General features: G+C 39.5%; 1 protein-coding gene across 9 annotated transcripts in view; it reads left to right on the forward strand.

The window, feature by feature from the left end:
- The window catches only part of LOC122793060 (synuclein alpha interacting protein), a 2,145,219-nt gene that overhangs the window by 1,824,921 nt on the left and 303,883 nt on the right, over nucleotides 1–16,415 (forward strand). For all 9 annotated transcript variants that reach the window (XM_044060745.1, XM_044060746.1, XM_044060744.1 and 6 more), the window contains one exon: nucleotides 7,130–7,255. In XM_044060745.1, coding sequence (XP_043916680.1) covers nucleotides 7,130–7,255 — 126 coding nt within the window. The remainder of the gene's footprint in view (nucleotides 1–7,129; nucleotides 7,256–16,415) is intronic.

Consider the following 16,415-nt stretch of genomic DNA (forward strand, 5'->3'; position numbering starts at 1 on the left):
AGAGTTGGGAGAAGTTTTACAGGATCTGTCAGCTGCTGGGTCCCAGGATAAAATTAACTCACAGCTAGGAACCCTAAACTCTATTGTTAACTCCTCCATGTGGCTCATTTCATATGCAGCCTATGGAGCGAGTAGGGCCGCAGGCACAGGAGTGGCATTAAGGCGTCACGCCTGGATGCATCTTTGTAATTTTGCAGACCCCTTCAAGGCGTCCTTCACAAATTCTCCTTTTGATGGTTCGACCTTGTTCGGACCTCAAGTGAAAGACACCTTGACCAGATGCAAACAAGATGGCAAGACTCTTTCTGCCGTAGGAGTCTGTTTCTCCACCCCTTCAAGACCTTACCCCAAGGGTCAGAAGGGAGGGAAAATGTGGTTCCGCAAATCTCAAGGAGTCATGCCTGATGCACAAGGTCAGTTTACCCCCAGAGGCAGAGGGGGTAACAACAACAGACGCTGCCCTAGGGGCAGAGGGGGTCCACAGAATCAGGGTAGCAGGGAGCCTCTCTCTGACAAACCCTTCCAGCATCCCTGAGATGTTGCCTGACTGTCCACCTTCGGAGGCAGTCGGGGGAAGATTGTCGCTGTACCCAAAAGCCTGGCTTTCCCTTACTCAAGACAAATGGGTACAGTCGATCATATCCGAGGGTTACAAAATTCCCTTTATCCAAACCCCAATTCAGCAAAAAGGAACCCTTCCAGATGTTCCACCCGGTCTAAGGGAACTAGCAGTACCAGAGATATCAAAACTGCTAGCAAAAAGAGCCATCCAGCCAGTCCCAGCAGACCAACTAGGATCCGGAATCTACTCAAGGTTCTTTTTAGTACCGAAAAAGACAGGGGACTGGAGACCAATATTAGATCTCAGCAAACTAAACAAGTTTGTAAAGAGAACAAGATTCCAGATGGTCACGCTACAGTCCATTCTACCCTTTCTGGGCAAGGACAATTGGATGTGCTCGGTGGACCTTCAGGATGCGTACTATCACATCAAAATTCACAGGCACTCCAGAAGGTTTCTCTGCTTTCGGCTGGGGGCCAGTCACTACCAATTCAGAGCCCTGCCCTTTGGTCTCACTACAGCCCCCAGAGTGTTCACCAAATGTATGGCAGCGGTTACGACTCACCTGAGACATCAAGGATTCCAGGTGTTTCCATATCTAGATGACTGGCTCCTCACTGCCACCACCAGGCATCAACTTCTCCAAGCCAGAGATTACACCATTCACATTTGCAGAGGGCTAGGAATGTCTATAAATTTTGAAAAATCTGCCTTGTCGCCTTGTCAATCTATTACCTTTATAGGCGCCAATTTGGACACCGTACAACTTTCAGCAAAATTAACAGATCAAAGGATCTTAGATATTCAAAACCACATCCATGTTCTTCTTCAGAGCGACAAAATTCAGGCCAAGTATGCCCTGAAAGTATTGTGTCTTATGGCGGCCGCCATAACACTTCTTCCCCTTGCCCGCTTTTACATGCGTCTCCTACAGTGGATGCTTTACGCCCAATGGTCTTTTCAACGACTCCCTATGCATCACAAGATCATGATAACTCCAGCTTGCAAAAGGCATCTGTCCTGGTGGATATTGTCCCCTCAAGTCCATCAAGGCAGACCCTTTGTTCCTCCCGCCCCGGTCGCCACGGTTACATCAGACGCCACCCTGATCGGGTGGGGGCATTTTCAGGGCAGGATGATCCATGGCACTTGGCAACCTTTCGAATGCCACCTGCATATAAATGTCCTGGAGATGAGAGCAGTGCTTTTAACGTTGCAAGCCCTCCATGACTCTCTTCCCCTGGGGACTATTGCAATCCAAACGGACAATATGTCCGTAGTGTGGTATATCAACAAGCAGGGTGAAACCAAGTCCTATCCCCTGTGTCGAGAGGCACTCAGACTTTGGCAGTGGGCAATCTCTTCTCAGTGGTTTCTGATAGCAACGCATATCCCTGGGAAGTCCAACATCATAGCGGACAGGTTGAACAGAGCTATTCTCATGCCTCACGAGTGGTCTCTCAAACAATCTGTGACGGAAGAGATTTTTCAGAAGTGGGGCCTTCCTTGCTGCGATCTTTTTGCTATGCCTCAAAACAGCAAATGCCCCGACTTCTTCACCCTCTTCCCCCTTCCAGGCCATCCCCCCACAGACGCTCTAGTCCAAGATTGGCCCCGGGGACTTCTCTATGCTTTTCCACCTTTTCCTCTAATACCACAAGTGATTCAGAAAGCAACCGCATTGAGAGCCAAAATGATTCTCATTGCCCCTTATTGGCCTCGACAGATATGGTTTCCATTCCTGCATCCTTATCTTTTGGTACAGCCTTGGCATCTGGACCCGGTTCCAGATCTTCTGACCCACCAGTCGGGGCAGCTGCACCAATCCATACCTTCTCTCAGCCTCACTGCTTGGTTGCTCCACTTCTGTCCCTAGCCAGGCTTCCTATGATTTCTAATCCCGTCCGGGATATCATAGTAGCTTTCCTTAAATCTTCCACCAGAAGGATTTACAGTAGTAAATGGCAACGTTTCTCCTTCTGGGCAAAAGCTAGGAATATAGATCCCTTTACTGCTCTGATTCATTTGGTCTTGGACTTCCTAGCTGAAATTTTTCACTCAGGTTCTTCTTCCTCCACAGTTAAAGTTCAGTTGGCAGCCATTTCAAATTTTCATATAGGCTTGTCGGACCGCAACATCATGTCCCATAAGCTTTGCAAGGCATTCCTTAGAGGTATATTTTTACTTAAGCCTCCGATCAAACACTCTCCACCACAGTGGGATCTAAATTTAGTCTTAACATCCTTAATTCTTCCCCCCTTTGAACCTGCGGCTTCCTGTTCATTGAAATTTCTTTCCTGGAAGACACTCTTCCTAGTCGCCATTACTTCTGCTAGGAGAGTATCTGAGCTTCATGCCCTCTGCATTCGTCCTCCCTACTTAATCTTCCACAAAGACAGAGTTTCTCTAAGGACTAATCCTTCTTTCTTACCCAAGGTGGCATCGCAAACGAACTTAAATCAATCTATTGATCTCCCAGTTTTTTTCCCAAATTATACTAATAGAGCGGAGCAAAAACTACATTATCTGGATGTTCATTGCCAGCTCCGATATTATTTGGACAGAACCAAACAAATTAGGAAATCTGATCAACTGTTTTTATCGTATGCAGAGAACAGGAAAGGCCTTCCGGTATCTAAGGTAACCCTATCTAGGTAGCTGTCTTCTGTGATTACATGCATTTATCAACTCAGAGGTAGAGAGTTGACTTCTAGGCCAAAAGCCCATTCAACTAGAGCACTAGCTACATCTGCAGCTTTTCAAGCTAGACTACCAATAGACACTATTTGTGCAGCAGCCACATGGGCCTCTCCTCATACCTTTGTTTCGCATTACAAATTGGACTTAGCCTCCAGAAACAGGGCAAATTTTGGTTCCACCGTTCTCAAGAGCCTGTTCCATTGAGCCACCCAGGATAAAGGTGCTAGGGACGCGGTCCCATCCAGCAAGAATGAAGGCGAGATTGACAACTTAACATTGAGAAGTTATGTACCTACCATAATGTTCCATGTTAGTTGTCTTCTCGCTTCTTTCTTGCCCCCCACCATCCCCTAGCCTGGACAGACCGAGAAGATTGTTCCTCTTCCTTGAAGAGTCCTGATCTAGCATTTCCAGCTAAATAGCTTACTAGTGTCACTAGATTAGATTGGTCTCTTTGGCGGGATTATTCCCTTTTTCCTCCTCCTCTCCAGTTGGAGGACTATATTCCATAATTTTTCTTTAGCTTCCAAACGAGATCTGGGTAGTTATCGCCTAGCATCATGGGATATAGGGTTGCCTCGAGCTGGTAAAATTAGCTCTCGAGCTTTAGTAAGTGGCCGAGTCGGAGCCGAGGATCGGCTCCGAACTCATCCAGCAAGAAAGAAGGTGAGAGAAGACAACTAACATGGAACGTTATGGTAGGTACATAACTTCTCATTTTGCTCTATGTGTCCTGTCCCTAGTGCTGTGTTTAAATGCATGTTGTAAAATATTGTCCCTATAACCCCTTTTACTTAAATTGTCCATTATGTTTCTTCATTAGGGATGTATATTTTTTTCTCATTCTCTGCTCCTTCTGAAGACATTGTGGATTTGGGTGTGCAGCAGTATAGGTCCCCTGCCTGAGTCTTGGTAAGGGATGCCACTAGTGTTTCAGCAACAATTAGCTCCATTTCAGGGCCTGACCCAAAATTTACTTACCCTAGCTTGCCATCTGGGGTCAGAGGGGGCACTGAGCTGGTGAGAAGCCTTTCACACAGGCTTCCAAGCTGAAATATTCCTCATCCAGGACAAACTGGTAGTCTGGACTGCTCTAGATGGTCAGTTACAGATGTCCTTGATGCTCAAAACACCTGTATGCTGTGACTATTATTTTTTCTTGAGGATACCTTGGTGGTCTTCTGCCTGCTGTTCACATTACAAGGAAAGGCTGAGACCCAGCTCTGGCTGGTCAAGGGAGCCAGTCAGTCAATTGAATGCAATTCCTACAAAAGTGAGTCTGGCAGAGAAATTATACTAGAGCAGTTTTCACTGGGGAAAAGGACTCTACAGACAGTAAATGTAGTACTATGTGGATGTGGTACACAAGGGAGGAAGCACATACTCTTAGCAGCTGTGCAGGTTATGTCTGGAAACAGGCAGTCTAAACAAATGCAATCTTGCTGTGACTCTGCATTCCAAGCCAACAAAAACAGACAGTGGTGTAGATGGGAGCAGTGTATAGCAGTGAATGTAGGAGATATACAGAGGTTCTTGGGTTTTTCTGGCACTCCTAGTTAAAAAGCGCTTGCTAAGGTGTAGAAGTTCAATTTTGCTGTGGGTTTTCCTGGTAGCTTGTTGTGTTTAGATATTAAGCTTTAGGTGAAGGACATAGCTGCGTTTATTGGTGTAGCATCATCTGTAAACTGAATAACAGTTGTGTCATTAGTAGCAGTATAGAGATCATTAATAAAAATATTAAACAGTATGGGGTCCAAGACTGAGCCTTGTGGCACATCAACTGAGATGGGTAAGAATAGTGTTTGTTGTGATCATAAAAATAGGAGGGACGTGAAGTATGCAAGGCGCTAGTGGCCTCTCCGTAAAGTATAAAGAGAGAGTTACAGGGTTGTAGTATTGACAGTGTCAGTACTGTAGCAATATTTTGTGCTACTATTTTTGGTCTTCGTTTTTTTTTTTAGTTGTTTTTCCAAGTCTGCTGGAGTATTCTGTGGTGCTCTCTATGCACACATTAGCTTCAGTTTTTTGCGTATTCATTTGACAGTGATATTTTCCTTTCTAGTTCCCTTAAGTCTGCCATAGTAGCATTTCTGCAGTGCTTGTCTTTTCCTTCTCCTGAGCACAAAAAAAAAAAGATTACTGTCTTTGTTTTATGTATTGTCTCCCCTCTAATGGTCATGGCTTAAGATTACAGTGACATTTATTTATTTATTTTATTGTACATTTATTTACCATGATGGTCCAACTGGGACAGTGCCCATTTTCAGTGGAAGCCCGGGGAGAAAAGCTCCAGTCTAAGCTTACATACAAATGATCACAACAAGTAATAGAAATTATAAACAAAATTGACAAAAAAAATGAGCGTTAACACATTTACAGGATAAATATGTAAAAACAAAAACATATACATAGTATCAAATAGAACAAGACTTTGAACACTTGAATATAGACAAAATATGGTTAAATTTATATATGTGGAGGAACATAACATTAGTTAGGAAATTAAGCAGGGAGAATCACTTAGACAAAGTAGTGCATAGTTAGTAATACTTTATGGTAGGAATGTAACTACTTATAGAGAAGTAGTGTTGTTAGAAGGGATATGTTAACAGAGTTAGTACTTACAGCCAAATTGTATACATAATGCTAAGTTAATAATTAACCTGGAGTGTTACATGTGCAAAGCCAGGATTCAAGTAAGTGTCTTTTGAAAGCTATTTTGAAATGATTAAGGTTGCTTATGGATCTAATAGTATGTGGAAGGGTATTCCAATTTTTAACAACAAAGTTAGAGTAAAGAGAGTTGCCTGCTGTATTGGATACTTTGGTTACTTGGAGTAAGTCTTTGTTAGATGATCAAAGAGTATGAATGTTAGAGTAGGGTTGTAGAATATTTTTTAGGGAAGGTATGTTGTCAGGATTGTGCATTATTTTGTCTGCCATTATTAATTGGTTATAGATCATAATATGAGGTAGTTCCAACCAAGAAAGATTTTTTAGGCATTGACAGTGATGGATTGAATGTGTGGAATCTGTTGCAAATTTGGCAATCTTATTATAACATGATTCTAATTTACTTACTTCTGACTTTTTGAGGTTGGTAAGTATGGGGGGATGCATATAACAGTGAGGAGAAAAGGTGGGTTCTAGCTATGGCTATTCTTCCAGCATCTGTTAAGACTTTTTTATTTCTATACATTGTTCCATTTTCTCGTGAACCTTTTTGATGGTGTTAGAAATGTGTGTGTCAAATTTTAGTCTGTTGATTACGACACTTAATAGTTTTGTTTGGGAATCTGGAAAAATCCTAGTATTATTACTGGCAGTGATGCAAAAGTTAGCTGGGAGGTTAGTAGGTTTAGATGGATGAAAGATCATAAATTTAGTTTTATTAGGGTTGAGAATGAGTTGTGAGTTTGATAGCTACGTTTCAATATCAGAGAAGGCTTTTTGTGTGACTATAAGAAGTTGAGTTATTGTGGATGCTGCACATATGAGGGATGAATCATCTGCATATTGTACGATAGATGCTTGAGAGGAGGCAGTATTAAGATCATTTATGAATATGCTGAAGAGGAGGGGCCTTAGGATTGAACCCTGAGGGACTCCAAGTGTAACAGGAAGGAGTGAGGATATATGCATGTGCCAGGGAGCATCTGACTGCTGAAATGGTCTGACTGAAGACTGTCATCTGGCTCCAACAGACAGATGTATGTGAAACCTGTAGCAACAAGTCTTGTTATTTGTAAATTTACTGTTATGGTGAATTATTGCACAGTTGTTCTTTCCTGGTGGTGTGGTTTTGAACATAACTGTATTTTCACGTGCTTCCTGCTTCCTTTTCTAATAAAGTGCACTTACTCCTAGGAGAAAATCCTCCTGTGGCTTCTCCAGTTCATGCAAGAACAGGGAATTTCCTTGGATGAAGTGGACAAGTATGGGAACAGCGCAGTACACATTGCCTGTCAACATGGCTATCTAGGATGCATTCAGGTAACAGGAATGAGTATTAAATCTACCCTTGTTCTTCATCCCTTCCCCAACATTTTTTTAGAAAATGATTGTATGCAGTATATAAAGTTATCAAAGTAATATCACATACAAAGGAACAGTAGTTGTAATTTCTATGTTGTTCGTAAGTTTTCTTGTCTCATTTGTCTCCTTTTACCTTATTTACTGGGTCTCTCGAAACTTATTGTACTGTTCTATTACATTTAACAAATGCTTTAAGCGCTGCCGAAAGTGTTGTAAAATGTTAAAGTGAATAAAGGAAACGTATGTCATCAAGTAAATCATTTACTCAACACGTGCTTGCCATTCATATGATTTGTCCTCCAGTCATCAACAAGGAAACCTTGATGTACAAATAAGTTAGGACATCTTCTTTGTAAGCTGTATATAGCACAAGGGTTCAGAATAGCTACACATGAATAATTTCTAGGACCAGCAGTTGATTGTAACAGGAACAGTACCATGACAGACTTGTAATTTTGTTACTTTACAGTTTTAGCATGTTTGCACTCTGGTCTATGTCCATAGCTTTGCAGAACATTTTGAAGTTCCACCAAACTTGATCCCTAATTTATTGATATATTGATTAATTGATTAGTTGATTGAATTCAATTTATCTCAGTCATGATCCATATGTAGCAGTACAATTACAGTAATACATTCCAGTAAATATGTACAAGAGTATGAAACATACAAAACATTGCAAGAAACACAAGTAAACATACACATTGTATATCCAAGTCGATACTTATACCCGTGTATTATTTACATATTGATATTTCAGAGAACATGATGTGAACTATTGAGTACCACTGATGCACACTCACTCCCACAGGGAACCCCTCTAAATCCAAATATTGTTTTTACCTTTATCATTGGATCCCTGTACAAAGCCTGCATTAATTCTACAGCTGTATCTAGGACTTTGAAGCTTCACGGTATTGCCTAGATCAACTTTCTAGGGACATTGTAATATGCCTTTTCCAACTCTAGGTGTGGCCATTTGACTCTTTCCTCATCGTCAGCTTCATCTCCACTATCTGATTCACAGCATATTTGAGTCAGTTGTACTCCATTGTGGAATTAATCCAAACTGCTCATCTCCCATCCTACTTTCTACTACTATGAGTATTCGTTTAGCATTCACCCTGTCCAGCAGTTTAATACAGTGTGATAGGAGTTTGGTATCTCTGTATTATCTGCAACTGCTAGTATCCCATTAGTTCGTGTACACTGGTAGTAAAATGCTTACTCTCCAATCATATAGCATATGCCTGTCTCTTCATCCATCCATCCACACCCCCATTTTTCCCATTTTTTTATACATGGGGTCAGGGTGTCACATCAACAGTGAGCATCATCTTAAGCCATTGTTCACACTGCCACAATGAATATCTTCAAGAGACATTTTTCCCCTAATATCTCCAACATCCTAATCATATCTGCAGTGACTTCGTCTGAGCCTGCTGCTGTCGTCGCTGCATTTTATATTTCTTATAGGGTGAGTTTCCTTTCTCTTTATTTAGAGGCTGTGCAGTACAGCTTCTGTAGGGCTTTCTTCATTAAAAGCTTCTCAAAGTACTGCTTTCATTTGCCCTTGATGTTCTCTGTACTGGTGAGCAGATTGTTGCTGACATCCCTAATGAATGGCGTCTGCCGAATATCTTCCTTACCTTTCTGCCATTGTCTAGTGCCATCTGTTGAGTAACTTTCCAGAAACTGGTAGAACTTCTCTGATTCCTTGTTTTTTGCCATTGCTTCTCTTTACCTCTGTTAACCAGCCAGTATTCTGTCTTGTGTGTGTGCGTGTGTGTGTGTGTGTGTGTGTGTGTGTGTGTGTGTGTGTGTGTGTGTGTATGTCTATCTATCTATATCCATTTATATATCTGTATCTGTAACAACTGTGAGTAAATTGGAAAGAGTACAGCAAAAAAATATACCAAGGGCATCCATGGGTGTGAAAATTTAAGTTGTTATGAAAGAATAAAATATCTGAACTTGTACAGTGTCTCATAGATATTTAAGAAGTGATCCTGTTTGGGTATTTAGGGCATTTAAAGACAACTACCTCTGAAAATGTTTGTGGCGATCAAAAATGTAGTGACAAATCATCAGATAACTTATGTAGAAGATTATATAGGAATATGAGATGTGCTAATTGGTTCTGAGAGATAGCTGATGGAAACTACCAAATTACACTAAAACAAGCCCTAGTTTAGATATTTTTATGAACAACTTGGCATCTAATTATGGAATCACTGTTTTGCTATGTTGGAAGGCTCGAAGGGCATTATTGCCAATGCCTGAAATGTATGCATGTTTGTATGTATGGATATCTATATCTGTATTAGTATATACAAAGTCACAAAGTCACATCTTTTGTTGTGTTCCAGATTTGTCAAAGTGCAGGTGTAGGAAAAGTATTAAACCTTGCATCATGGAACCTAATCAGTGACCTATAATGGACTTGTCCCCTATCAAACTCATGTTAGTGCTCACAGCATAGGTTCATGTCCTTGGAAGATGTGCATCAGTGGAATTACACCCCTTAATCCATAGGTTCAACCGGTTGAGATTTGATAATATTGCTTCATAAACTTATAATTTGGCATACGCAATATATGTAGTATGCATAAAAGAAAAGGAAGTAATATCATAGGTTGCACCTGCAGAGGTGTACTGAAAGTTATTAGTGATGTTAGAGCTACCACACATAGCTGTTGCCAGGTTTATCTCATCAAATCGCATATGTCCTCAAACATGCTGTTCATTCAGCCATTTAAGTAAGATTGCATTATGGTAGGGATAAGGAAATTTGCCCTTTACCCACTGTAGTATGATCTTGGAGTTCAGCCCCCTACATGAGGAGGTTTCAGTGTATGGCATTTGCGATGTAATGCTGTTCTTCAATTTTGCCTTTCGATGACTAAACATAGACCCACTGTCACTTGTCTCTGACTTTGCTTCATATTTTTACCCTGTCCTTCATAACATTTCTGATTTTCTGGTAGATTATTAAGGATTATAGTACTTCACTAATGTCAGACTATATGCAGTCTTAGGTGAAAGGGTGCCACGGCACCCCTAGTCACAGCTTGCCCACATCATCCACTTTACTTTTGTCTACACTATCACACATTTTGTCTTATTCTTCAACTTTCTCCTACATCCTTCAGTACACCCTAACTGGGCCAGAGTGAACTATAATAACTATGGCGTAAATAACTCCATCATTTGAACACACTTCAGCTGATGCAGATGGCACAGTAATAACAGTAGAAGAAATAACTGAATTAAGATATGTTTTTTCTAGATATTTTGAGGTGGTGTTTTGAGGTTTTTTCACAACTTTTGATTCAGAGATGCCCCACCCAAAAAAAAATTAAATAAGGAAAAAAATTCAGACTTACTCTTCAAGTTTCCTTTTTTTTTTGCTTTCTCTCCATATACCCTAACTGTCCAAGAGTGCAGTAAACTAAGCTGGGGATCTAGGTGCCTCTATGCTGCCAGAAGTTATGTGGTTATAGATGCTCTTGTGGGCATTTTAGGGTTATTTTCCACAGTTTTGATCCAGTGATGTCTGACAAAAGGGGTCCGCTTTTAAATTTCGAAATACCAAAATCTCGAGTTTTGAGATACCAAACTCAAAACATCAAGATTTTGGTATCTTGAAATTCAAAAGTGAACCAAAAAAAACCAAGTAAAATAATGTTTTTTGCAGGGGGGAAATCCCCCCTGTACCACCCCCCCATACTTTAATATACCAACTCCGAGATCACGCTACAGTGAAGAGCAGTAAGTGGAACAGGAGCATTACTGTTGTCTTCAATGTAGCGTGATCTCGGAGTTGGTATATTTAAGTAGGGGGGTGTGGGGGGGGTGCAGGGGGGCTTGTCCCCCTGCAAAAACTTTATTTTATCTGTATTTTTTTTTATTTTGTTCACTTTTAACTTTCGAGATACCAAAATCTCGATGTTTTAAGTTCAGTATCACAAAACTCGAGATTTTGGTATTTCAAAATTTAAAAGTGGACCCCTGACAAAAGACATGAACAAGGAAATACATTCAGTTTGATTTTTTTAAGTTGTATCTAACTAAATAGCAGTTAAAAAAATGGAGAAGACAAGAAATGCTTTCGAGGATGCATAAATCTCAATCCCATCTGGCCATCTGGAAATAGTTTCTGCCTCCCTACCCACTCAAAAAAAAAAAAGGTAGTTACATCTTCTGTATAGCTCTCTGGTATTGGACTAGGATGAATGCACATTTGGCCCAGTCATATATTTGAAGTAACTGCTATCAAACATACATACAACATACTTCCTCACCACTACCCTCGAAAGACAGCCACCTTCTGTGTTCCACTCTGATGTCAGACTGGGATGAAGCTGAAAGAAAAACTGGAGTACAGTAACATATTTCAGACTTTTGCTGTCAGATGTTCATAACAGTATGCCTTGCCTCCTTACCACAATCCCTCAAAAGATCATCACCTGTATATTTGTCATGAATGTGAAAAAAATGGCATCCATAGTAATGTATTCTAACTTGATGGACGTAAACAGTTCACTGCAGCGAGACAAGCTATAGCAGCCTTTTGTACACACCTATGGGATTTGTCAGGAAAGTTAAAGAAGTAAAGACCATATTGTCTACAGCTGCCACACAAGCTGTAATGACATTCTTATGCATGCATCTGAGGTTTGATTGTAGGAAAAATTAAAGTAGCAATGACCACACCATCCCTAGCCCCCCCCCCACACACACACATACACACACAAGTTACAGAGACCTTCTCTCACACCTCTGACCAGGGATGGTTTTAGTCAATATGAGAGTTCATAGGTTCATAGGTGTTTACTAGGCTAATGACCACAAGGGCCTTTTTAAGCTTAGCCATGCATCCCAAATCTTTAGGGCAGAATCTACTACTAAGCCCTTGTCAAAATCTCCTTATACAGCCTGGGGTGTGGGGGCTACCAGGCCCCTATTAGTTCCCACAATTTGGCTGTTCCTCAGTGCATCTAATACCATATTTTTTGAAAGGTCATGAATTTATTCTATTTTTAATGCATCCCAAAATTTTTTTCTTAGTACCCAGCAATATAGTGTGTCCACCGATAAAAATGAGTGTTTTGTTTTTTTACATGTACACATGCATACATTCATGCACACACACACACACACACACACACACACACACACACACACACACACACACACACACACACACACACGGCAGACTAAGCTAAAGACTAATTTTATGGGGTGTTGAGGAAAACCAGAGCACACAGATAAGCCTACACAGATGCAGGGAAGCCAAGCATACTCCACAGAAAAAAGCCGCAGCCAAGAAGTTAACCAGATCTATACACATTGAGATGGCAGTGCCACTCACTGCACCACTGTGCCAGTGGTCAGTTACTTTCACACACATCCTGCTTCTGCCAGACTACCAATGATAGCCACTTATCACATACAGTACTGACACTTGCGATGGAGAGTGAGACAAATTGCAACTAACATGTCACATTTAATCAACCCCCAATACACACACACAGACACACATACACACACACATACACACACACACACACACACACACACACACACACACACACACACACACACACACACACACACACACACACACACACACACACACACACACACACACACACACACACACACACACACTCACACACAAACGCACACACACATGCAAAGTTTTTACAGTGATTTTAGCAAAATATTATTTGACACTGTTTGTGTCTAACACTACTCCTGTCACACCAGAGCAGTGACTACTGCTTAACAGTAACTAAACATCAGAGGTAAGTCTCTTGTATCCACAGATGGCCATCATACCTATCAATTGTATCCATTATACTGTGTATACCTCAAATAAAATGGAAATAATAATAAAGCACTCTGTCTTATTGTCTTATTTTATGTGAATGTACACTGTTTATTTGCAAAGCCAGGTTAGTAACTGTTTAAACTAAACAAACAACAACAGGGTCAGCTGATTTCATCCACAGATAGCTCCTACCCCAATCTGGCAGTTACAAGTGCCTCTGAGTGCACCTTAGATGTCTGACTATAACAAATTAATGATGTCTGCGTAGTGAATGTTAGAATTCCAAGTTTGTTTAACACAAAGCACATTAAACCTGCAGAGGCAGAATAAAGGTTAAACAGTAGTTAGTCATTTTCCTCCACAGACACCCCCAGCAGTTGTACATGGCTTGTCTGTATACATTCTACATGACCAACTCGTGTAAAATAAAATTTAAAATAAGCTCTCTCAACTTTTCAGAGAAAGAATGAAAAAAAAATATTGAGGAAAAATGCCCCAAATCAGGGACAAATTGCAAATATTGTACCTACAGACTTGAATAGCTGATAACAGGTTTAAATGGCATTTATGTTTTTTTTTTTTGAAGGTTAGGAGGTCAAATTCAAATGTCTGTCATTATTAAGCAACTGCAGCCTGCTATGGCATACCAGAAAAACATACATTTTACTTTGGGCAAACCAATTTCAATGACATTCACAGCCACCAACTTAATTGCTTAGGAGTCAAACACAAGGGCAAAAATAACAAGTGGGGGGAGGCCCAAAAGCAGGGACAATTTTTAGTTATTTATTCATTTAAAAAGTTACAACTAAAAAAATTATTGATGTGGTGAAGGTGGATAAATAGCAGTCTCAAACAAAATCACCTCCAAAAGATGGCACTCGGAAGATAAAACTTGTTTTATTTAGCTCTTTTGTCCTTCTCAAGACTTCTTCAGAATTAATATTGCCACCATTCCATATTCATTCATGTAAAACAGTTGAACCAATCAACATTAATTCAGTCATGCAATAAACCAATTATAAATTATACAATCAAGATTTAAATGTACAAAACCCATAAAAAAACTAAATTTAACTACCTAAAACACTTAATGTTTATTGTTTCATTTATGCCTTAGCTGCTATGATGTTTCTCTCTGTTTAGGTTGTTTTCTGTAATTCCCACATCAACAATCAATGAGTACCTGTCCAAATACTGTGAAATAGAATTTCTTTAAGGAACCACACATCTGTGTATATCTAAAGCATTATTGTAATCTTTGGTTCTAATAGCATATAGATCTTGTTTAATTCTTTTAAAAAGTTTTCTTGTAGTATTATGTATACCTACATAAAACACCTCACAATAGGAATATAATGCAGTATAAACAATCCTCATGGAATTGCAATCATAATGATCATTTATTCTTATTGATTTCTCAAAATGTTTCAAAGAAATATTAGGACTTTCTAAAATAAAATTACAAACTATACAAAATGATGATGCTTGTTTAATAGCTCTGTTTTTTTTTTTGTGAAATTAGGAGCAGTCCCAACAACCTCAAATAAATCAGAATTACCTAAAAATACTTTCCAGTTATCTTGAATTACATCTCTTATATTTGAATCATCCACTGTCATTTCTAAAACATAACTAAATCTAAAATTATTGTTACTGTTTTGCACCTGTAATTTCTCAGGAATACGAAGGTTGTGCATCAGGGCTGGTAACTCGACACGTAAAAATCCACTACCAAACATTAGCGGACCGGAGTTCCACTGTGGCGACCCCTAACTGGGATAAGCCAAAAGACACAACAACCTCCAATCAAAATGTGGTGAAAAAAATTCATCTCTTTTATGAATAATTTCTTTAGCCGTATTTTGTAACATACTTAACTGATACCCCCCAAACATTAAACAACTCGATTATCTCTTATATTCTCCCCAAAAATGTAACTTGATCACCCTAGGGATACTCTATTTCATAAATCCCAGGTGCGCACTGGTGTAATATAAAAATTTACTAGGAAAAACATGATTTTCTGTAAATATTGCTAAAAAAAAAGACCGGGTTGTGGAGTCCCAACCTACAACCACATCCAAATAAGGTGCACTAAACCCTATATGCCCCACCACAAACTTCAGAAAAACAATGCTGTAGTGTAACAGTTCAACAGATAATTCAATCTGTTCTTCGGAGGCATCAGTAATAAAAATCAAATCATCAACAAACCTCTTGTAAAACTGAATGTTTGCTTCAAAAAAAGGGTTATGCCTTAGCATCTCATATTCCCACCACCCCATGACCAAATTCACAAAGGATGGTGCTACTGTGGCACCCATGGCAACACCCTTTAATTGTTGATAATAACTACCATTAGAATAGAAAAAATTGTTTTCCAGTATTAATTTCATTAACAAGCAACATTATTAATCAATTTATTAGTTAAACTAGTATGTTTCAACAAAAACAGCCTTAGAAATTCCACCCCTTGATCAGTGGGTACACAAGTATAGAAAGTTTTGACATTCAAAGTAAAAAATATTAAATCTGAAGTATTAGCAGTGAAATACCTTAATTTATTTAAAAAAAATCCCAAGAGTCTGTTATATAACTATCTAACTGCTGAACTAGAGGATTAAAAATAGTGTCCATTTATTTATGATGAATTATTTATTTTATTTTTGCTTGTGTGTTTTTTTAAAAATTATATATTTTCCAGTCAAAGGAATTTGAAAAAAAGAATCTGTGACAATGCCAAAAATTATGGGAGGGCAAAGGCCCAAAAGCAATGACAGTTTTTAAATATTACACTGTCTGTTAAAAAGTTGACAGAACAACAGGTTTTGAATGAAAATGCATTTTCTTAACAATAAGAATTATGAAACTCTAATGTCTGACTGTATTTCTCAGTAATTTACCAGTAGTCAATCATTTTATGAGGAGCAGGGCAAGAATATGAGGCCAAAATCAGGGACAAATGAGAGGTATGGTTGAAAGTTATAGCAACGTTGTAAAATCAGGGGCCATTGTGACTGGAGAAATTAGCAGGGCAAACTGAGAAAGTGCCACCAGTTTTTTCTACACATATGTCCACTGTTTTATGTGGTTGCATGCTTAGGTCTTAAAACACTTACCTCATTTCACGTGGTGTTCCAGCACTACTACCCATATCTTCTTTTCTGTTTAATGTGCATGAACCTTCAGTGGTTGCTGTCTGACAGCAAGGAATAAAAAGCTTCACAAATTTGTTTGGCCAGGTGCATTGCAGGCAGCCAGTCAATATGTGGTGTTGTT

The sequence above is a fragment of the Protopterus annectens genome, chromosome 2.part0, assembly GCF_019279795.1.
Source record: "Protopterus annectens isolate FY-2018-M chromosome 2.part0, PAN1.0, whole genome shotgun sequence".
NCBI lineage: Eukaryota > Metazoa > Chordata > Ceratodontiformes > Protopteridae > Protopterus > Protopterus annectens.